Source organism: Camelus bactrianus, chromosome 6 (genome assembly GCF_048773025.1).
Source record: "Camelus bactrianus isolate YW-2024 breed Bactrian camel chromosome 6, ASM4877302v1, whole genome shotgun sequence".
Lineage (NCBI taxonomy): Eukaryota > Metazoa > Chordata > Mammalia > Artiodactyla > Camelidae > Camelus > Camelus bactrianus.
Genome location: NC_133544.1, coordinates 23,148,924 through 23,169,906, shown reverse-complemented (window position 1 = coordinate 23,169,906; position 20,983 = coordinate 23,148,924). Strand labels below are relative to the sequence as shown.

Genomic DNA, 20,983 nt, shown 5'->3' with positions numbered 1-20,983 from the left:
TGCCCTCCGCCTGCCCCTAGGCCGACAGCCCCAGTACGGTAAGTGGGCTAGTCAGAGGCAGGCATGGCCGCAGAGTAGTCCCACCCTCAGAGGACGCATACACATGACACACATCTCACATGTGTATGTCTGGCAAGAGGGCTGGGCCCAGAGGTCTCAGGCAGGGAGAAGGTCGAGTCAGAAGGCACCACCAAGAAACCGCCTGAAAACAAATAATCAATGAGATCAATAGCTCCCGCAACCCTGGTAATTAAAAATCAAGGGGGAGCGCTGGATACATGGAAGGAAGGGGGAACCTCCCCTTCTGCCTCTCCCAGGGCCACCAAATATGTGGCACAGGATTAGGAAGAGGTTGGGGCGGAGAAGGGACCACAGGCAGAGAATGTGGACAGGCCTGGAGAAAATCTAACCATGGGGAAAAGGGAACAAAGAGGGGGAGGGGAAGGGACATAAGTGTCTTGGATCTAAGTTTCCAGAAGCATGGGGTATTTCCACAGTCTCTGATCCTGTGAGCTCTTCTGGAAAAGAAGCTCTCTTGCCCTGGGAGCCCGTCACAGGGCGGTGACTTCCATCCCGAAGCTGGCCAGTAGGCAGAGGTGGTCTGAAGAGCAGAAGGGGTTGGGTAAGCCATTGGCAGCCCAGAGAATCTCTTCAGAGAGGAGGGAGAGACGGCCCAGGAGCTTGAGAGTTCCATCCTGATACAGCCTGCGATCTGGAGCACAAAGCAGAAGCCCGTGGGTAAAGCAGCCACAGCCACACTGTGCAGGGCGGGCGGGCCCTGTGTGAGCTACGCCTTGTGGAGCCTCAGCCCCTGGGCTGCCCCCACCCCCTCATCTCCTGCTGCCTCTGGCTGAGGCCTCATTTTCTCAGATACTCTGTGATATATCAATGAATGAAGCAGGGTGGTTTCAGGAAGACTGGCAAACTAGAGAATGCATGCCCAGGCGCAGCATTCCAAACATTCTGGCTTTCCAAGAGAAGCTGGGAATCCAGATTTTCTATATAAAATCTGATTTTTAAACATAAAATTCAAATACATTGAAAGACATGCTTTACACAAAACAGGCATGGGGCTGATAGACTGCTACACTGTGACTACAGTATGGGGTGAGAAGACAGGAAATAACGTCTCTAACCTAACCAAGTCCCTCACTAACCAGCTGCCACTGAACAAATCCGATCACCCCCTGGTACTCTATTTTCCTCTCTGAATTAAAGGGGGGACTTGTTCTGCTCACATCTCTCTAATGCTACAAGGATAAAGATAGAAGGTAGGCACGTGTCAGGTAGGTATGAAATCTGCTCCTTAGCTGGTCAGACCCCAGCAGCCCAGGCCATGTGCCCAATGTCTGACCTACCATCAGCTGTTCCCAGGGACTTTTGGGGGTAGCTTCTGGGAACCCAGGATCCACCAGGCTTACCAGTTCTGTTTCCATTCTCACGGGACTCAGCTGAGAAGAAGATGTAATCTACTGTCATTCCAAGACCCAGGGGCATTGTGGTGATCTCTGGGCGGCCATGCTGGGGCAGGAAATGAGTATATACCGAGGTCAGGTGGAGGCAGTGCTGGATGGTGCCCACAGTCCTACAGGGATAGAGGGAAAGATGTCAGTCAACAAAACATTATTGAACTTTTCCCTGTGGGTTTTAGTAAGTTTTTAAAGGGATGAGCCCAAATAACTAAATCTCAGCAAATTCTTTCCCATGCTAATAAGAGGCTAACAGTCTTAGCTAGAACTAGCCTAGAAACAGACACACTTACACGCAGTCTTGCTGACATCCCTCACTCTGCACTCTCTTGCTACCTGGTGCAGTGTACCTAAAGTACTCTTGTCTGTGCATCAGCAAGCTCTTCTGTGAGGTCTTACTCCCTAAGGAAAAGTGCATGGGCTTTTCATCTGCAAGAACTTGGATGGGTCACCTCTGGCCTCTGCACACCTGTATGCCCCTCCATAACTTCAGCAGGTATTAGGGGAAAAGAGAGCTCAGCAAAAACTATTGCCCCAAATCAGCCCCAGGAAAGCCAACAGGAATCTCTCTAAGACGCCTAAATGGGGTTAGAATGCAAGCAGAAAGGAACTGGAAGATTACCTGGGGAAGTCAGGCTCAGGCTCAGATGTGTCTTCCTCAAGGACAGACTCAGCCCAGCCAGCAGGTCGCTCTTCAGAAGACAGAAGAGAAAGGGTTTTATCAGTCACAGACAGTGAAGCAGGGTCAGAACCTTGCAACCTAAAATTCCGCTCAAATCCTGGACTGGACTGCTCCAGAAAGGAAAAGGGAAAGAGAAAAGGTGAGGGGAGGGAACAATGGACCAAAGCCAAGAACTCAGGAAGCAGACAGACAGAAGCCTCTAACACAGACATGTCTTCCTTGGCTCAGCATCTTTTTTTTTTAATTAAAATTTATTCTTTAGAATAGATAATACAAAAGAGGGAGAAGAAGAAAAGAATAGGTTGCACGGTACAAAAATCAAAATGTAGAGAAAAATACCAGTGAAAAGTCTCCCTCCCACTCCTGGGCCCCTGCCACTCAATTATCCTCTCCAGAAGCGACAAATGTTACTAGATTCCTGCTGTATTCCTCCACCAGGAATTTTCTATCACACACCGTCGATTGTGTGTGTATACATATCTATGTATGTATGCATATACATGTATGCCACACACATACACATATATGTATGCATATTTACACATACATATATAGACAGACACATACACAAAGAAAAAAGACACACATTACCAATTTAAGAAGAGAAAGAAGGGATATTATTACAGCCCCTACTGACATTAATAGGTGTTAAGGACTGAACGTTTGTATCCCCCAAAATATGCTGAAATCCTAATTCCTAATGTGATGACATTTGGAGATGGGGCCTTTAGGAGGTAATTTGGTCATGAGGGTGGAGCCCTCAAATGGGATTAGTGCCCTTATAAAAGAGATCCCAGGGAGTTCTCTCACAATTTTTCTGCCATGTGAGGACACAACAAGAAGCTGGCAGTCAGCAAGCCAGAGGAAGGCCCTCACCAGAACCGGACCATGCTGGCACCTAGCCTCCAAAACTGTGAGAAATAAATTTCTGTTGTTTATAAACCATTCAGTCTGTGGTATTTTGTTATAACAGCCCAAACTGACTAAGAAAACAGGGTAACAAGGATCAGCAAAATTGACAAACCCTTAGCTAAAATGACCAAAAGGACACTATGAACCTATCTACAAAACAGAAACAGATTCACAGACATAGTAAACAATCTTACGGTTCCCAGGGAAATGAAGTGGGAAGGAATAAACTTGAGAGTTTCAGATTTACAAATGTTAGTCACTGTATACAAAAGCAGATTTTTAAAAAAAGTTTCTTCTGTATAGCACTGGGAACTATGTTCACTATCTTGTAATAACCTTTAATGAAAAGGAATATAAAAAGGAATATATGTATGTATATGCATGACTGGGACATTGTGCTGTGCTGTACATGAGAAACTGATACATTGTAACTGACTGTATTTCAATTAAAAAAAAAAAAAAAAAGAATGACCAAGAGAAAGAGAGCGGACTCAAATTACTAAAACCAGGAATGAAAGAGGGGGCCATCACCATCAACCTTATAGAAATAAAAAATTACAAGAATAGTATAAACAACTGTATACCAACAAATCAGATGACTTAGGTAAAATTCCTAAAAAGATACAAACTACATAAACTGACTCAAGAAAAAGTAGAAAATCTGCATAGTCTTATAACAATTAAAGAGACTGAATTAGCAATTTAAAATCCTCACAAAGAAAAGTCCAGGGTTAGATGGCTTTGCTGGTGCATTCTGCTAAACATTTTTAAGAAGAGGTAATATGAATCCTTCACAAACACTTCCAAAATATAAAAGTGGGAACACTTCCCAACTCATGCTATCAGGTTTTACTCTGATAGCAAAACTAGACAAAAACATCACCAAGAATGAAAACTACAGACTGACACCCCCTATGAACGTAGATAAAAAATTCCTCAACATTTACAATACTGTAATTTATAAGAAATATATACTTGGTCATTCAGATGAACAAAATATATTTCTCATATATTATCAGTCTTTATACAGTCAGTCTCCTTCCACAGTTCCTGGCTCAAAGCTCCCCAAACCCTTGGAATTTCCTAAGCGTAAAGAGTGAGAGGATGCATTTTGTTATGTCCCACCACTCAACACGGTAATGAGAGTTCTAGCTACAGAAATCATGGAAGAAGAAATAAAACACATCCAGATTGGAACAGAGGAAGTAATACTATTTCTATTTGCAAGATGACATAATCTTATATACAGAAAATCCTAAGAAATCTGCTAAAAAACTATTAGAACTAATGAGTTCACAAGATTGCAAGATACAAGATAAACAGAATTACAGTTCTAAACACTCGCAATGAAAAATTGAAAAATGAAATTTAGAAAACATTTCCATTTATAATAGTATCAAAAGGGATTTAAAATAGTTATGAATAAATTTAACAAAAGAAGGGTAAGACTTAGACACTGAAAGCTACAAAACATGGAAAGAAATTAAAGATTTAAATAGATGAAAAGATTTTCATGTTCATTGATAATAATATTGTTAAAGTGGCAACACTTCCCAAATTGATCTACAAATTTGTAAATTCCTGTCAAAATTCCAACTAATGTTTTTGCATAAATTGACACATTGACCCTAAAACCCATATAAAAATGTATAAGGGACCCAGAATAGCCAAAATAATGTTGAGAAAGAAAAAAAAAAACGCAGCAAAGTTACAGGACTTACACTTTCCTATTTCAAACTTACACAAAGCTAAAATAATCAAGACAGTGTGGCACTGGCATAAGAATAAACGCAAGACGAAGGGAACCTGAGAGTCCAGAACCCATAGTCCATGGTTAACTGATTTTTCACAAGGGGAGGGGTGAATGGAAAATGACTTTTAATAGATATGGGCTTCCTCTTGGGGGTGATGAAAATGTTCTAAAATTAGATTGTGGTGATGGTTGCACAACTCTGAAAATACTGAAAGCCACTGATTTGTACACTTTAAATGGATGTATTTTATGGTATGTGAAATCAGTCTCAATAAAACTGTTTTTTAAAAAAAGATTTGAGAATGTTATGAACAACTTCATGCCAGTAAGTTTGATAATTAAGATGAAATGAAATATTCTTATATTTTCCGTATTGTTTTTTCTTTCTGCTGCTATTATGAATGAGGTCTTTATTACAATTTTTAACAAATATATCATTATTTTTATATACGAATATTATTGATTTCTGTATATTAATATTCTACCCAGCTACTTAGTTGATTCTTAGATCACCAGTTATATAACCATATTAGCAAGAAGTAATATTTAACCTCCTCTCCATTTTTTTACTTCTATTTTATTGCCTATATTTCTATTTTTTACTTCTAATTCTGTTGGTTAGTATCTCTCACAATTGAATAATCATAACGGTCATCCTTGTTTTGCTCCTGACTTTGACAGGAACGCTACTAGAACGTCTTCTTTAAGCAAGATGTTCATTTTTGGAGTTGAGATAATTTTTTTTTTTCAGGCACCTGGCAGCTCCATGCCCCTCCCTCCACAGTGCACCAACGCCCCTAGTCTGACTGATGGAGATAAATGTATTTTAATGGTGTAAGGGATAATCTATTTTTTCCTTAGTTTAAGAAGACTCTTTTTTAAAGAATCTGGGATAGATGTTAATTTTTTAAAATGTCTCTTTGACATCTGTAGGATGATATGCATTTCTATATTTTAACAGATTTCATATATATTAGCATGATAAATTATATTAATAGATTTCCCAATATTGACTATTTTTATATTGATAAAGTCCATTTGGTCATGGTCTATTACTCTTTCAATGTGATGCTAGATTCTGTTTCCTGATTCTTTATTTATATTTTTTGCATCAATATTCCTAAGTGGAGAATATTAGTCTCCTAATATTAGTTTCTATAGTTTCCTTTTTCTGTGTAATTATTGTCAGATGTTAGTTTCAAAATGCTTGTTTCATAAAAATAATTTGGCCATCCTCTTCCTCTGCATGCTGTAACAATTTAAATAGTAATGGAATTACGAGTTCTTTAAAGGTTTGATGATGCTCTTCTATCAATGTGAGCCTAGTGTTTTTGTGGGACTGCATCTCTGAGAACCTTTTCTATTTTTTCACCCTGTGATAGTCTATTTATATTAAATCTCTCCTTTACAGTTTTAGTAAATTACATTTTCTAAAATTAATATATGCCATCTAAGTTTTAAATTTCTTTTGCATTCCGTTGAGAAAAGAACTACCTTATAATACCATTAATTCTTCTGCATCTGGATACTGTTGCTCCTCCCTCAACCTCTTGAATAAGTTAGCTAATCTGACATCTGTTTTTCAACCAAAAAACCGACTGTTATTATAGTTTATTAGTTTTACTATTTTTCTTTTTCTAAATTATTTCCATTTTAGTCTTCTTTCCTTTGGCTTTCTTTCAGTTTATTTGTTCTTTTTTCTAACATGAGTGGATGCTTAATTCACTTACTTTCATCTTTTCTTATCTATTAATATAATTCTATGATTCTAAATGTTCTATATAATGCAATGAATTTTTCACTAAATACTGTTTTAGCTATATCTCACAAATGTATGGTATTTTCATTAGTTATTTTATAGATATTCTGCAGCTTCAGTTTAAATTTCACCTTTGACCCAAATGTGGTTTGAAACTTTTTTAAGTGTCCAGATAATAAGTGTTTTCATTTTTGTTTTCAATTTGTATTTTTACTGCACATGTGATCACAGAAAGCTAACTATACTATTTCCACTGTTCGAAATTTATTGATTTTTCGGGGGTGGTCTAATATATGATCAATTCTTAAGAATTTCCTATGGATAATTAGAAAGATGTCTTTGCTCTGCTTTCAATGTTCAGAATTTGATATGCATCAATCAGATTTACCATACAACATGTTACTTAAGTCTTCTATATTCTTAGTTATCTTTCCTCTACTTGCTTTCTTGTGGACTGAGAAAGATTCAAACCTTCTACCTCTAGCTATTTTCTATTATTCCTTGTTAAATATGAGGGTTTCACTCTGTGATGACTAATGTGATGTTACTTGGAACATAAACGTTCTTAACACTAACATGTTCATTTTGAGTCAGAAAAATCACAGTGACTAGCAGGATACTGAAAATGGTTTTCCTCCCAGCAAAAGGCAAGCCAATTTAGGCTTCTGAGCTGTGTAAGGGGTCAGGAATCAGAGGCACCATTACTCCAGAAGATAGGAGAGAGGTGAAAATCAAAACTGGCACAATAAACTCACCAATCAACCAGAGACATCCCTTACACAGAGCCTTAATCAGGTTTTCATGTCTCATTCCTAAATGTGAATGGATGCCTGATGGAATGTTTGAGAACAAACAATGAATGGGGTGGAAACTGGGAAGAAAGGAACTCTTAAAAGAACCTTGGAAGAAATAGATGGAATTTTTAAATATATCATCCTCAGTAGTAGGAAGACAATATTGGGTTCATTTAAAAAAAAAAAAAGGATGGTATAACAAAAGAAGCAACTGTTTTAAAAGGGCTTTTGGAAATTAAAAATACACGGACAGAAATTTAAAATCACTAGAAGGAATGAACAACCTGAGAACATCTCACAGATGGTCCATTCTAATATTCAACTAATAGGAACTCCAAAAAGAAAAAGCAGAAGGTAGGAAATTATTGAAGAAATATTACCAGCAAAATTATGAATCTAAATAAATTCATTTCCATTTGAAAGAGCCCTGGAGTATCCAGAACAATGAATGAAACCAAAACCCAGACTAGGGCACACCACCATGAAATTTCAGAAATCAAGAGATTAGAGAGAAGGAGAAACAAAGAAAGGATGAAAACTCAGAATGGCAGCAGACTTCTCATTAGCAATGCTGGAAACTGCAAGACAATGGACTAAATCAATTTTCAAACTAGACCTTTATACTTACCAAATATTTATAGAAGTATGAGGATAAAAAATAAAGGCTTTTTTTGTTTTGTTTTGTTTTGTTTTGTTTGTTTTTAGTACATGAAAAGAAAATCAAAAAAGAAAGAAAGAAAACTGCTTCCCTCAATACCAGGTTCTGCCCACGCAGTGCTATGTACAAACAGCACTGCTCTGGCAGTTACACAGGACTCAAGGCCTCTCCCTGCCCCACCAGGCCACGTGAGCCATGGGCCATAGCTGCCTCAACCTCAGCTGCAACATCTTCCTGGACCATTCAGCACTGGTAGCAGCCAAGCAAGTAAGTTCTTCTGCAAGTAACTGGGAAGAGGATAATAAGTTGTGTCAGGGATGGGCCAGTGGAGAAGTTGGATTCAGAACTTTCCTGGTTACAAATATGACCATATAACTTTTCCTCTGTGGCTATCTGGTCTGTCTATAAATAGTGGTTTACAAAAGTCACCTATTAGCAACTTTTTTTTTCCTAGAATGCACTTAATTGGGCATATGGTTTATTCTTACATGTTAAAAACTCCAGAGATAAATGGAAATATGCAAACAATCATGAAAAAGAAAAGATAGTAATCCCTTTCAGTGTCTTTAAGAATCATATTGGAAAGAAACCACAAATAACTAAAATAATTTACAAGAGGGGGGCTTAAAATTTAGATTCCCTTCTTATGAATTATTCCCTCATAAAGAGAGTTGGGGAGAGTGAGAAGCATAGTGTTTTTTAAATTATACAATTTATGAATGTAGAACACTCCAGTGCGATGCAATGTCAATCCGTGGGAAAGTTAGACCATCACTTCCTAGCACTGTAGCTCCTTTTGAAACTCAGATGCGTCTCATTGAAGTCAGTGTCACAGTCAAGTTGGCAAGTTTTGATGTGCACAGTTGGGTTGGATGACTCTCATATTGGACTGGAAATACTATTTGTTAGCACATCTGAACACATTCTCTAGAAAAAAGATCATACACCATGATCTCCTTGTTTCGTACTTAAGTCTTTCTACTCATGGTCTAAAGGTGGTGGTAGCTTTTTAGATTTGGAGTCTTTAAAAGAGATTCATCAGGAGCCTGTTCAGCCCTGGGTGGGGTTACTGAACAAACGGAAGGGCATGTTCACAGTGAGTGGTGGATGGTGTGTTTACCCAAATTTAATCTCAATTTTTAAAATATTGGTATTACTAGGCACTACCAGTGAACTGGATATTTTCCCACTACACAATGATTCTACTTACAAAGTGATTGTCAGTATGTATTTTAAAGGTTTTTATTTTCTTATTAAATTGAAATGCTTATTTTATGTTTCAAGTACAGTACTGATTTTTTTAAAAATAACCTATTGTTAACGTGAAATTACGTATGTGGGATCTAACTACTGTTTAACTTTAGGATTTTGTATTCTTGGCTTCCCTGCCTAAGCCCAACTGATACAAGCACTTATCCCAGGTCCTGGCACACCCTAGTGGCTCACTCAGTGCATGGTGGCCATCATCATTACTATTGTTGTCACCACAGCTGTAATAATACATTTAGCTTTGCAATTAAAAAAACTCGAGCCATTGAAATGTTCACTGTTCTATGCAAAATACCATTTCAAGTTAAATTCCTAGAGGGAAAACAATGAATCCATAGTTTACCACCAATCCTTTTACTATAGTTTTTCCAGTCATTGCCTGATTGTCTTAAGTTATTCTTCTAGCAGTTTCTTCAAGAAAGGCTTTGGGTTTTGTATAAAATTCTTGAGCCACACCTTCTTTCCTTAAAGCCTTGCTCCCCTGTCTTCTAGAGTCAAATGTTAATGTTAAGAAGTCTGAAGCCAAAGTGATCTACCCTTAAAAGTAGCCTGATCTTTTTTGTTCAAATGCCCTAAGTATTCTTTTATCTTTGACTTCTGTTAACTTTAACTAGGGTGTCTTACTGTTGATTCTCCTATGACATTTTTTACTGAGACATGAGACATCCTTCTCAATCTGAAGATTCAGATCTTCTCATTTGGGGAAAATCTTCCTTGAATCCTACCTTTAAATATCCCTTTTGTGCAACTATATTGGCTTTCTTCCTTGTGAACTCCAATTACGTGTATGCTGAATCTCATCTTCCACTACGGTCATTTTCTCTCTAGTCCTTCTTGTCCTTTCTAGCCTCTGTCTCCTGTCTTGTTTTCAGCAGTGCCTATTCTCTCTTGTGCTGCATCTAATTTTGTCTTCATTTTATGTGACTTTTAAATTTTTATTCCGCTTCTTTCCTGAGCTCTGCAGCTTACGTTTCATCTTCTGATGTCTTGCCATTTGCCTAAACTTACTTTATAAACGCAATTATTTTATTTTTGTGCTCTTATTTTATAAAGACAATTGCTTAATATTTTTAATCTTGGGAAAATAATCATAATTTTCATATGCTCCATGGCAACAATTTTTATTTTTGAAGTAAATATTTTTTATCTGCCTGTTATTTTTCCTGTTCCTTTCACCTTTTTTTCTTATAGTGTTTTAGTACAGATCTCATACTGGTTCCTTTTGGGCAGCCCAGCTTTGAATTAGTTGAGGTTTTTCTGTACCATGCATTTGTACAAAACTTATATAAGGGAAGGACTGGGTATGCATTACAAGTAATAGGCATTTTCCTTGTGACACAGGGTTGTACATGAATCCTTTTAATCTTTACTTCTCCCCAACCAAAAAAGATACACAGCTTTGTAACTATTTCATCTCTCCCCTGCCACTTAAACAGACTGCTTCATGCAAATATGGCTTGATTCCTTGATCAGTCTTGCCTCCACTGCCTCTTCAGACCAAAACAGGTTCAGACAATCTCCTTTCACAACCTGTACATCTTATTCTTGTTGATGAAACAAGAGATTTTGGTTTTGAGCCTCAAGGTACAATCCTCACCTTGGAGAAATACACTCTGCTGGTTTTTTCCAAGATCCATATGGCCCCACAGACAAGTGTCTCCATACTTCCTCCAGCAACCCTGCATGATCTCCAGTGCTTCTTGCAGCCATTCCACCTGTGTTTTGGCTCATGGTTTCAGATATCTTCAGATCTCCTAGCTTTCTCAAAGATGGAGTTTGCATTTCTTTCTTCCATTCTTCCCTGTTGCTTTGGAGTGGTTTCAGAGACAAGAAAGGGAGAATGCCAAGTATACTCTTCTACGTACAATCTGGAAGTTCTCAGTAGGAGTAACTTTTTATTACAACCAGGAGTGATGTCACCTTATGATTTTCAAAGCCCTACCACATGTCTTCTCTCCAAATATGCTGTACACATGCTAGTTACCAGCAACTTAAGCCTAAAAAGGTTAAGTGGCTTACTCAAGGTCTCAGAGCTGGTTAGAACCCAGGTCTCTTGATTCCTGGTCCATACTCTCAACACACTGCACATGGCCAGTGAACTCCACTGACCTTCCTTCTAAGCATACTTATTACCAGAAGCTGATCTCTAAGAATTATATCTAGAAAAGACTAAGAAACCACCTAACTGACAAATATCAGAGGTGAAGAGGAAAGAAGACCAAGGAAATCTTAGTTCCCATTACCTGGCTTAGCATCTGTCACTCCTTCCATAAGTACCAGTCCTATAGGTCGCTGACAGGCGGTGTTGCAGAAGCGGAAACGTAGTAGGACGTCTCGGCTATACTTACGTCTCTCTGCAAACCAGGAAAAGGCATACAGTGAAAGGAAGGAAGAGGAGCCACATGCTGAGGCTTCCTTAATACCAAGAAGCTTCCAGTGTAGGGACACAGAGGAAGTCTGGCTCTGAAGACAAGGAGATTTTCCAACAGCTATGAATTAAAGCAGTCCATTTTACTGGGTGACCATGAGAAGGACAATGAGAAAAACAAAGGAATGTGCTAAGAGAACTGAGGGAATTACACTTTCTCTTGTCACTGAGATGCTACCTTTTTCCCAAAATGGGGATGGAGGCACAACCAACCCAGAATGTGGCATGTGCTCACCTTGTTTCTTTGGGTGACAGGAGGTGACATACTGGCAGCAGTCAGTGATGCCCAGGGAGCTGGGCCATAGGGGGGCCTGCAGCTTCCTCTGGTAAAGCTGATGGGAGAAGTCTTCCTGTCCAGATACCTACAAAGAAAGAGCAGATGGGAATCAGGAGCTAAGATGGAAAAAAGAAATAGCCCATGTTTTGGGACATATAGACAAACATACACACACACAATCACGTACTATGTACATAATAATAAGCAAAACACATGAGTTTCAGGGGAAGGTTAAAAATAAGGAGCTAATTAAAACCACTATTTTTTTTTTTACTAGAAACACTGAAATGTCCATGAGACAGGAATAAGGGGCAAGACAGTGAGGTATGTGAGTCAAAGAGAACAAAACTGTATGAACATGTGGTCCCCTAAATTTCACCTCAGAAAAATCTACACTACTCTGTGCTGAGAATATCAACTTTCAGGGACTTTAATTTGCAATAAGAAAAGGTTTACCCTGATCTTTGGGTCTTCTGGATCCAAGTCTAGCATCTTAAGCCTATTATTCAGAAGCTACAGGGTCAAACCAAATGGGAAATGCAGCAAAGCACTCTAGAGTATCTATGTCACCATCCTTGGTCAAAGCCAATGAGCAGCCTGGGAATGGACAGAACACAGTAGGGAAATGTTCAGCAACATCAGTCATCTGCAGATCCCCAATGTGTGTAGCAAAATCCCTTTTATTTAATTTAACAGCAACAAATATTTGAATGTCAGCTATGTGCAAGACACTAGCTAAGTGCTAGGGAGAGAGGAGTGACAGACACAATCTCTCTGCCCTTGAAGGACATACATTTTCAATATGCCCTCGGAAGTCAAACGCAGCTTCAATTTTATCGCCATTTACTAGCTGTGTGACTTTGGGCCCGTTAGTTAACTCTCTTGGGGTCAATTATCCTCTACTATTGAATGGATAATAATACCACATACAATTAAGAATCTTGATAACAATAACCACTACCAATTATTGACTGCTTCCTTTGAAGCAGGTACTGGAAAACACTTTGTGTGCATTATTATACTTAATCTACCAAAGAAAACCCTCTGAAGTAGGTCCCATTATATCCCTAGTGTATAGATGAGGCAAATGGGACTTACAAAAGTGAAGTAACTTGCCCAAGGTGGTAGAGCAGGGATTTAAATGCAGGACTGTCTGGCTTCAAAATGAGTGCTCTTAATCACTATGCCTAACTGCGGCTGTCACATGATAGGCACTTAGTAAACTCTTCTTTCCATTCCCTGTGCCCCTTGATTACAGCAGCTTCCTGGCAGGATAATGCCTTTCTCTGAGCATGTGGTAACCAGGACATCATTGGCACTTGAGTAACCTCATTAAAATAAAAGTCCCAAGTACTTAACAATAATTCAGTCATTTGGTGTCCTTTCTCCACTGTGTCTTGCCAAAAGTTGAGCAATAAATTGGATCAGTAGGGGCAAAACAGAGGAACAAGGAGAGAGTAAGTGACAGATAAAGAAATCAGCACAGGCTGAATGCCCATCATTAGTAGGGACAAACAAACTAAGGCAAAACTATAGCTATGCTATCAACATTCAGCAGTAATAAGGAATGAGACAGATCCATATGTACATTGTTGAGTGAAAAAAAAAACCGAGCTACAAAATAAAATATACAGTAATATATGATGTTTATAAACACACAAGGTAAATTATATATCCGCTGTTAGAAGCAATCACAGCACAGTACTGGAGGGCAAGAGCTCCGGGGCCAGACAACCCAGTTACAAATTCTGGCTCCACCACTAACTACCTGCGTGAGCTGGAGTAAGCAAATTACTTCTCTATGCCTTACATTTCTCGTTTATAAAATGGAAGCAATGATAGAAATTGTGAAAATTAATGAGTTAATACATATAAAGTGCTTAAAGTAGCACCTGGTACACAGTTAATTTTGCTTAACAAATGTGGATTATGATTACATTGTCACAGGAGCTTAGAAACCACTGCAAATGCATAGGAAATGATCTGGAAGAACACCAAACTTTGAACAGTTATTACTTGACTCTAAGGAGAGAAGTGGGAAAGGTAGGTAACGAAGGGGGCTTTGGTCTTGTTTTTAAATCTTTTCATTCTTACAGGGATGTACTTGTGTACTTATATGCACTTAAGTACTTATGCACTTGTAAACTAAAAATAAATTGATGTTAAAAACTAAAGGATTCCAATATACCAAAGGCACTCACGAGCTTCTAATTTCCAGGCTTGGGTACCAGCCATCAACAGAGCTAGAAAAAGCAGGAGGGAGCCGGAACAGGTGTAACTGAGGTCCCTGCCACAGAAGAGCACTGGATGCCAACACCCAAACCTCTCCTCAGGCTGTGTTCCCACCCCCACAGTGACCTCTCCCATTTTACCTTCCAGGCCGGCATCCCATGGTACTGGAGCTCTCCATCCCTGATGAAGTTGTAAAGAGGTGAATCAGGAACAGAATTCAGGTCCCCGCACAAGATGATGGGGCAGTGGCTGCCGTCTGACAGCTTAGCCACTTTGTCCACTTCAGCCAAGAGAATGGCCATCTGGGCCAGCTTGACATCACCCCGGCGTGGGTTGTACAGGACGTGGGTATTTGCCACACATAAGGGAGCCACCGAGACCTGCCCCAGGCCTTCTGGGACTAGTGGCTGCAGCAGCAACACTAAGCCCACGTTGTCCCGATTGAGGAGCTCTAAGCCAGGCCGCAAGTACTCCACAGGGCTGGCGCAGAGGAGACGGAATCTCGCGGGCTTGTAGCAGACAGCACAGCCATCTGTCTTACACCCGGTCCTCCTCTTGTAGAAACAGGTAAAGCCTGCAAGGAACACCCGCCAAGGAGATGGGTTAGAGTTCCTGAAGCCTGAATCCCTCCAACCAGTGGCAGTAGCCCAGGCGTGTGTGCCTAAAGCACTGCTCCTCCTGTGCAGTCAGGGGAGTCCTGGTCCTTGCCAATTCCTTGGTTCTACAGAGGTTCCCTTACAGCTGTAACCAGGCAACTGAGTGGATAGAAGGGGAAGGAGGGACAGAAGGGTACAAAGCAATGTTAACTGGGCAGGAAAAGCATGGACTCTAGAGTCAGGCAAGTTGGAGTCCAGGCCCCACAACCTATGAGCTTTATAGCTTTGTGACCTTGAGCCCGTCACACAAATTTTCTGAACCTCAGTTTCCTCGTTGTAAAATGGGGATAATAATATTCAGCCTCACAGGGTTGGTCACATCAAGGATTAAGTGGCAATATATGTCAGAATTGCTTTAAAACTTCAGGCTCTACTTTCCTTCTCACCCACACAAAGGAGTTAGCTCACAGGTGGGACTGAGAGTTTACTGAGATGAAAGATCTCGGGAGTGAGCAGACAGGGCTGTAGGAAGAAAGACTGGCAAACATGCCAGGGAGCAGCATTACCCATCATTCTCAGAGAGGGCTCCAGCTGTTCCCAGTAATGATCTTCCTGGACTTCCTGGAGACACAAGATCTGGGAAAACGACAAGGAAACCAATCACTCCAGAGTAACGGTGGGTGCACCCCGGGAGCAGGCACGGAGGCCGTGTGAGAAGCTGCTGTGGCTCTCAGGCTGGGTCACACTGAAACTTCCCCTGGGTGCTGACTCTTCTCAGATAGACACCACCAGCAAGAACATGCCCAGACTTACGCTGAGACCAGACACATGTGCTCAATTTTCCTGCTCCTTGAATCCTTCAAGTCTCCCTCCCCGCATAAAGGTGCTGGAAAGTGTGCACCTACGGAGTCTAAGCATCTGCCAAAAACTCATTTACAGCAGGCAGGCCGGCACCAGCCCCAGGCAAGACTCCAATCATACAGACCACCATGGGGTTGAACTCATTTTCCAAGAGCTCTGGGAAACAGCCCAGGTCCATAGCAAATGCAAAGTGGCACATCCCCTGTCTTCACTCACATCGGGGTCCCAGTGCTGGAATTCCTGCATGAGATTCGCAAAGCGATAGTTCCAGTTGAGGATGTCCGGGTGGCAATGCAGATAGAGTTCTGAGCTCTGCTGCATCAGGTCCTGAGCCAGGATGTTATAGGACATCAGAGTGAACTGGAACTGAGGGCCATCCCCTGCCTCCAGACCCTGAGCGTCTGGCTGAGTGGAGAAATCCTCCCATTCTCGCCATAAGATTTCTGCAAAGGGGTTGGGAAGAAGTCCACAATTAGTCCATGTTATCCACAGGCCCTGTCATCTCCACTCCTGACTCAGTGATATGGCATACAAAGTCCATTTTTTCATCTTCCCTGTCACCCATCCATCACTGTGGCCAATTTGAGCAGCACTCTATGGACATTCTCAGACTAGACAGTAAGCTCCAAAAAGCCAGAGACAATCCTGACCTGTCCACCACTGTATCCCCAGTACCTAGCATAGTACCTGGCACCTAGTACATGTTCACTAAATATGGCCAACAATTTCTCTTTTGATAAATCCAAGGGTCTCTGGGGAATCACTCAAACCAATGTGTTTAATAATCATCTAAGGTTAGAGACACTTCCACAGGAATCTCAGCCTTGGGTGTCTTCTGACCTCTAAACCTAGAAAAGCCTGTGGGGCTAGAAACCACAATGTGTTCCCCATCTACCCTAGAACGTGGAGCTACCGTGTAGATTCAAACCTATGTGAGTCACAGAACTCATTCTTCAAATTCTAATGGAAGCCCAGTATGTAATACAGATAAAAGTGGAGTTATCTTTGGTTGAGGCAGAGTAGAAGCCCTGAGAGCTCTCCACCCCTACCCCAGAAGCCCTTGGGTCACCTCCAGAGAACCAATACTGTGGAAAATTAGAACTAGGGTCTGCTTTCAGTTCTGCCGTGACCTAGCTATGTGACTTTAGGCATGTGGCAATCGCATCTGAAAGACCATGGGGCTGGATGAGATGATCTCTAAGGCCCCTCTAGATCTGCCACTGCAAGAGTCTCAGAAAAACAGAATGCAGCGGCAGAGCTCCCCACGAGAGAACCTTCTCTTGAGCAATGGCTCTGCCCACATCTGAGACAACCTGCTGCCCTGGCTCACTCAGCCAGTTGTCAGACTCACCATGATATGGGACTTCCACTGGGGGAGGCTGCAGCTGCCCTAGGCCCTCAAAGGGCCAGATAGGAGCCTCTTCCTGGGCGGGCACAGGCTCAGGTCCTATGCTCCAGGCCACCACTGCGGGGTCCTCTTCCCATTGCTCTGTGGCCAGGGCACCCACTGGGAGGACAACACTGTCCACATACTGGGGGCCAGTCTGCATTGGGACAGCTGCCCACACTGGGCCCTCAACTTCTGGCAGTGGCTCCTCTCCTAGCACCTCAGGGAAAGACTCCTCCAGGTTCTCTGCTGCCCGCAGGTCACTCAGCTGCCTGCTGGACCACTTGTCTTCTGAAGCAGCATCCTGTTCTCCAGGATTATCCATCAGGAGTGCCAGGCTGCTCTGGGCTAGTCCTTTATCTACAAGTGGACCGTCGCTCACAGTCAAGAGCACCTGGCCTGACCCTTCTTCTCGCCACTGCTGCAGCAGGCCCTCACACTCCTCTTGGTCGGGGCCCCGAGGGGCCATGGCAAAGTTGCCTTCTACCTGGGGGGACGAGCTCTTCGCCAGAAGGACATTTTTTCGACATGTGAAGAAAGCATCTAAGAAGAAAACCAAAATACCATGTTACAAGATGACAGCATCACCCAACCCACACTCTTCTCCCAACTTCTAACACAAGCCCCATAGAAGCAAGAATCATATTCGCCTTGCTCATCATTGTACCATCACTGAGCCTGCCCACTGTAGTGCCTGGAACATCATCACCACCAGAGCGAAGTGCTTACTATGTGTCAGGCACTGTTCTAAATGCTTTGCAGGTATGAACGAATTCATATGGCAGGGATCTGATAAACATTCAGTGTGTGAATGAAAGAATGACTATCCCACATAATCTAGGACAGAGATTGTCTCATATAACCCCTTTTATCTGAAGGTTGAGACCCCTATTAACATCAACTCTTTAGTTCTAAGAGCCACATTACATTGGAACCAGCACTTGACCATGAATCAGAACTGTGGGTCATGGCCTAATACTGAAATTAACAAAACTATGTGCCCTTGGACAATGCCCCTAGTGAGATGGACACATTCCTGACTGTAAAATGGGGACAAGGGAAGTTTGAACTAGATAATCCCCAAGAGCTTTTCTAGTTCTATAAATCCCCCTAACTTATGAATGCATTCCAAAAGAAAAAGGCCTGAAGTAGACAAAAAGTGTATTTCAAAATCTATACAATCTACTTCTTAGCAAACGCTCTGGGTCCTTTTCTCAAAGCTATTTATTCTACTCATAAAACTTCACAAACTTCATTATCAGCTTCCTCATTCCACAGCACTCTAGAAGCTGTAAATCAAAAGGTGCCAACAACTGACAGCAAGAGCCAGCTGCTGTCACTCTGCTACAGCCCCTACAGTGACAGCTGAAAGACAAAAAGCAGGTGGGAAAAGCTCTAAAATTAGAGCCCCCAAATCCAAGTATAGTATTTTGGTGCAAACAAACACCTCCCCACCCCGCTACAACTAAATCACTTATGTACAGTACAGGACAAGTGACATGTATAATGATGACCCTCAAACACCAGATTCACTTTATTAGCTCTACTTTTTTTTAAGGCAAGAAAAACTTCAAAATGGTTCAAATATTGAAGACATATTATATTTATGGCAGATTTATGTCCCTCAGACAAGTGGTTTTCAACCAGGGGTTATTTTGCCCTCAGGGGACATTTCTGCATTATCTGGAGACACAACTATGGGGATACTACTGGCATCTAGTGGTTATAGGATAAGGATACAGCTGAACACCCTACAGTGCAATGGACTGCCCGACAACAAACTCTCCAGGCCCTAATGTCAACAGTGCTGAGACTGGGAAACTGCTTTAAAACCATAGTCTGGGTTGCTGACTTTAGTCTCAGGGACTTGCTAATTCCCTGCCCCTTGAAACATCCTCTATGGATACCAGATGGCCAAGTTTCTTTGGCTTATATGTGTGAGGTTACTAGTTTTCAAATTTAGCAGGTTTTGGGTGGTGGTGGTGGTTTGTTTTTCAGCAGCAGAATTACTTTATTAAAAGAAAATCTTCTGTAGGAACCAAATGCACAAATACAAATGGGACCACTTTAACAGGTGTGTGTGGATGGGTAGGAGGAGGTGGCCTCTCCTCTGAGATCCCTAAAACTCTAACTAAACCTCTGAACTAATATATGTCACTAAGGCTGCCGTTACGGACATTGGCAGAGCTCCAGAAATGACAGCAACATGGTTAGAGGAATATGCCTTAGTTCCCTGAAAACAAGGACTTCTGTGGAGTTTTTCAGTCCTCAGAAGTATGGATACACAAGGCATTCCTGAATTGAGTGCCTACTATATTCTAGGCAGTGTGCTAGCACTAGGTACAGTGAGACATGGCCCTGCCCTGCTGGAGCTTGCATTCTAGTGGCAGATACACACAAACACATACATAAATAAATGTTTTATAAGAAATATATAACAGAAATTACACATTGTGTAAAGTTCCAAAAAGGAAAAGCACAGAATGCACAGAGCTGGATCCCTTATTTCTAAGAAAGTCCTTCTTGGTCTGTCCTGCCCTCTAAATTGCCAGAGAAAAAGTCTGGGGGTTCTGTGAGATCTCTGAGGGGAACTGACAGTCTCCTACATAGCTTCCGGAATGTCAAGGATCAGGAAAGGGGAGCGCAAGCAGATCATGACAAATTCAAACAAAAATTCTTCTCTCTCTAAAGAACCCACTGGGCAATCGCCTCCACCCCGCTACATCTCCAAAAGCACGGAACATTGCTTCAAAGCCGAGGTTTCACTGTGTCTCTGGATTCTAAGCATCCTTTTTTTTTTCAGCCAAAGACTCAGGCAGCTGTGAAAGATGAGTGTGAAGTCGACCCAGGGAAAGGCAGGTGCATCCAGGTCTTCAGCCCACAGACCCTCCGGGCCGACCGGCCCCTACCCACGGGGAATTCGGGCCCTTACCTGGGCCCCGAGTGGCCAACCCTCCCCGACCCCCAGGGCAGAAACTCAGCGGGCCCCGGAACCGACCCCAGGGCAGAGACTCAGAAGGCCCCGGAATCTCTCCGCACCCCTGGCCAAAGAGGGGCGGCTCCTGCCCCTCCTCCGGCCCCCTCCACGTTAACTGTGGCCCGGCGCCTCCAGGTCACAGGCGTGAGGAGGGAGCCGCCCAGGAGGGTCGCCCGCCAGGCGCGGGCCTCATGGAGTCCACGACTGGCACGGCGGCGCCGAGGAGCGCCTTCCCACACCTTGGCACGGCTGGGGGAAGGTGGTCGTGAGGCCGGACGCGCCGCACGCCGCCCCAGGCCCCGCGGGGAGTCAGGCCCGGGCCTGGCACCCGCCTGTCTGGACGCGGGACCAGTACCTGAGAGGGCGCGGAAAAGGCGCGCGGCCGGCAGCAGCAGGTAACACAGGCACGAAGCGATCATGGCCAGCCACCCGCGCCCACCGCCCCTCACCGCCGGCCGCGGGGTCCCTCAGCTCAGCCCCACCTCCGTCTCGCCCCGCCCCCGGCTCCGCCCCCGGGCCGGCTCACGTGGTATCGCTGCGCTTCAACAACAACTTTATTGGGAGCGCAAGGCCGGGCATGCGCCCTCGGGGCTGAAAAGCCAGTTCCCAAGGCAACAGGCGGGGCCTGCCTGGCTCCCCACCAACGTGGAAGCGCACGGACTTGAAATTAAACCCCTCCCTGGGGAAGCCGTAGTATTATTTAAAGGCCACAGTTTTATTCCCACTTCTGCTATAACTAGTGGCCACCTTGGGCCCACCATGTCATCTGTCTGCCCTTCAGTTCACTCATCTGTAAAATGAGGTGCTGGGCTTGTCTAAGGCCTTGCCCAGCTGTGCCTTCTGTGATCTAGCCTGTCTCAGCCCAGGTTGGAGAGACCAAGCTCTTCAGCATCTTTCTCCTTTTCCTAGCTCTCTTCCCCAGCTCAGAT

General features: G+C 42.7%; 1 protein-coding gene across 2 annotated transcripts; it reads right to left on the bottom strand.

The window, feature by feature from the left end:
* Window positions 1-407: 407 nt before the first annotated feature.
* Window positions 408-20,563, bottom strand: ANGEL1 (angel homolog 1). 2 transcript variants are annotated; one of them, XM_074365204.1, is made up of 10 exons: window positions 20,410-20,563; window positions 17,042-17,620; window positions 15,907-16,133; window positions 15,396-15,465; window positions 14,374-14,807; window positions 11,960-12,086; window positions 11,540-11,650; window positions 2,092-2,161; window positions 1,422-1,585; window positions 408-712 (listed from the first exon to the last, which is right to left on the bottom strand). In XM_074365204.1, the coding sequence occupies exons 1-10, from the start codon at window positions 20,471-20,473 to the stop codon at window positions 552-554; spliced, it is 2,007 nt and encodes a 668-aa protein (XP_074221305.1). In that variant the 5' UTR covers window positions 20,474-20,563; the 3' UTR covers window positions 408-551. The 2 variants fall into 2 exon arrangements, 1 of the variants encoding a protein (XP_074221305.1); XR_012507437.1 differs by lacking the exon at window positions 408-712 and adding an exon at window positions 10,894-11,103 and having other exon boundaries at window positions 1,520-1,585.
* Between the last annotated feature and the right edge of the window lie 420 nt (window positions 20,564-20,983).

Coding starts and splice junctions, on each gene's coding strand:
- ANGEL1 (XM_074365204.1), bottom strand. CDS start 20,473: ATGATCGCTTCGTGCCTGTGTTACCTGCTGCTGCCGGCCGCGCGCCTT. Junction 12,087..14,373: donor ATGGGATGCCGGCCTGGAAG/GTAAAATGGGAG, acceptor CTTTCTTTGTAG/GTATCTGGACAGGAAGACTT. Junction 713..1,421: donor TGAGAATGGAAACAGAACTG/GTAAGCCTGGTG, acceptor TTTGTGCTCCAG/ATCGCAGGCTGTATCAGGAT.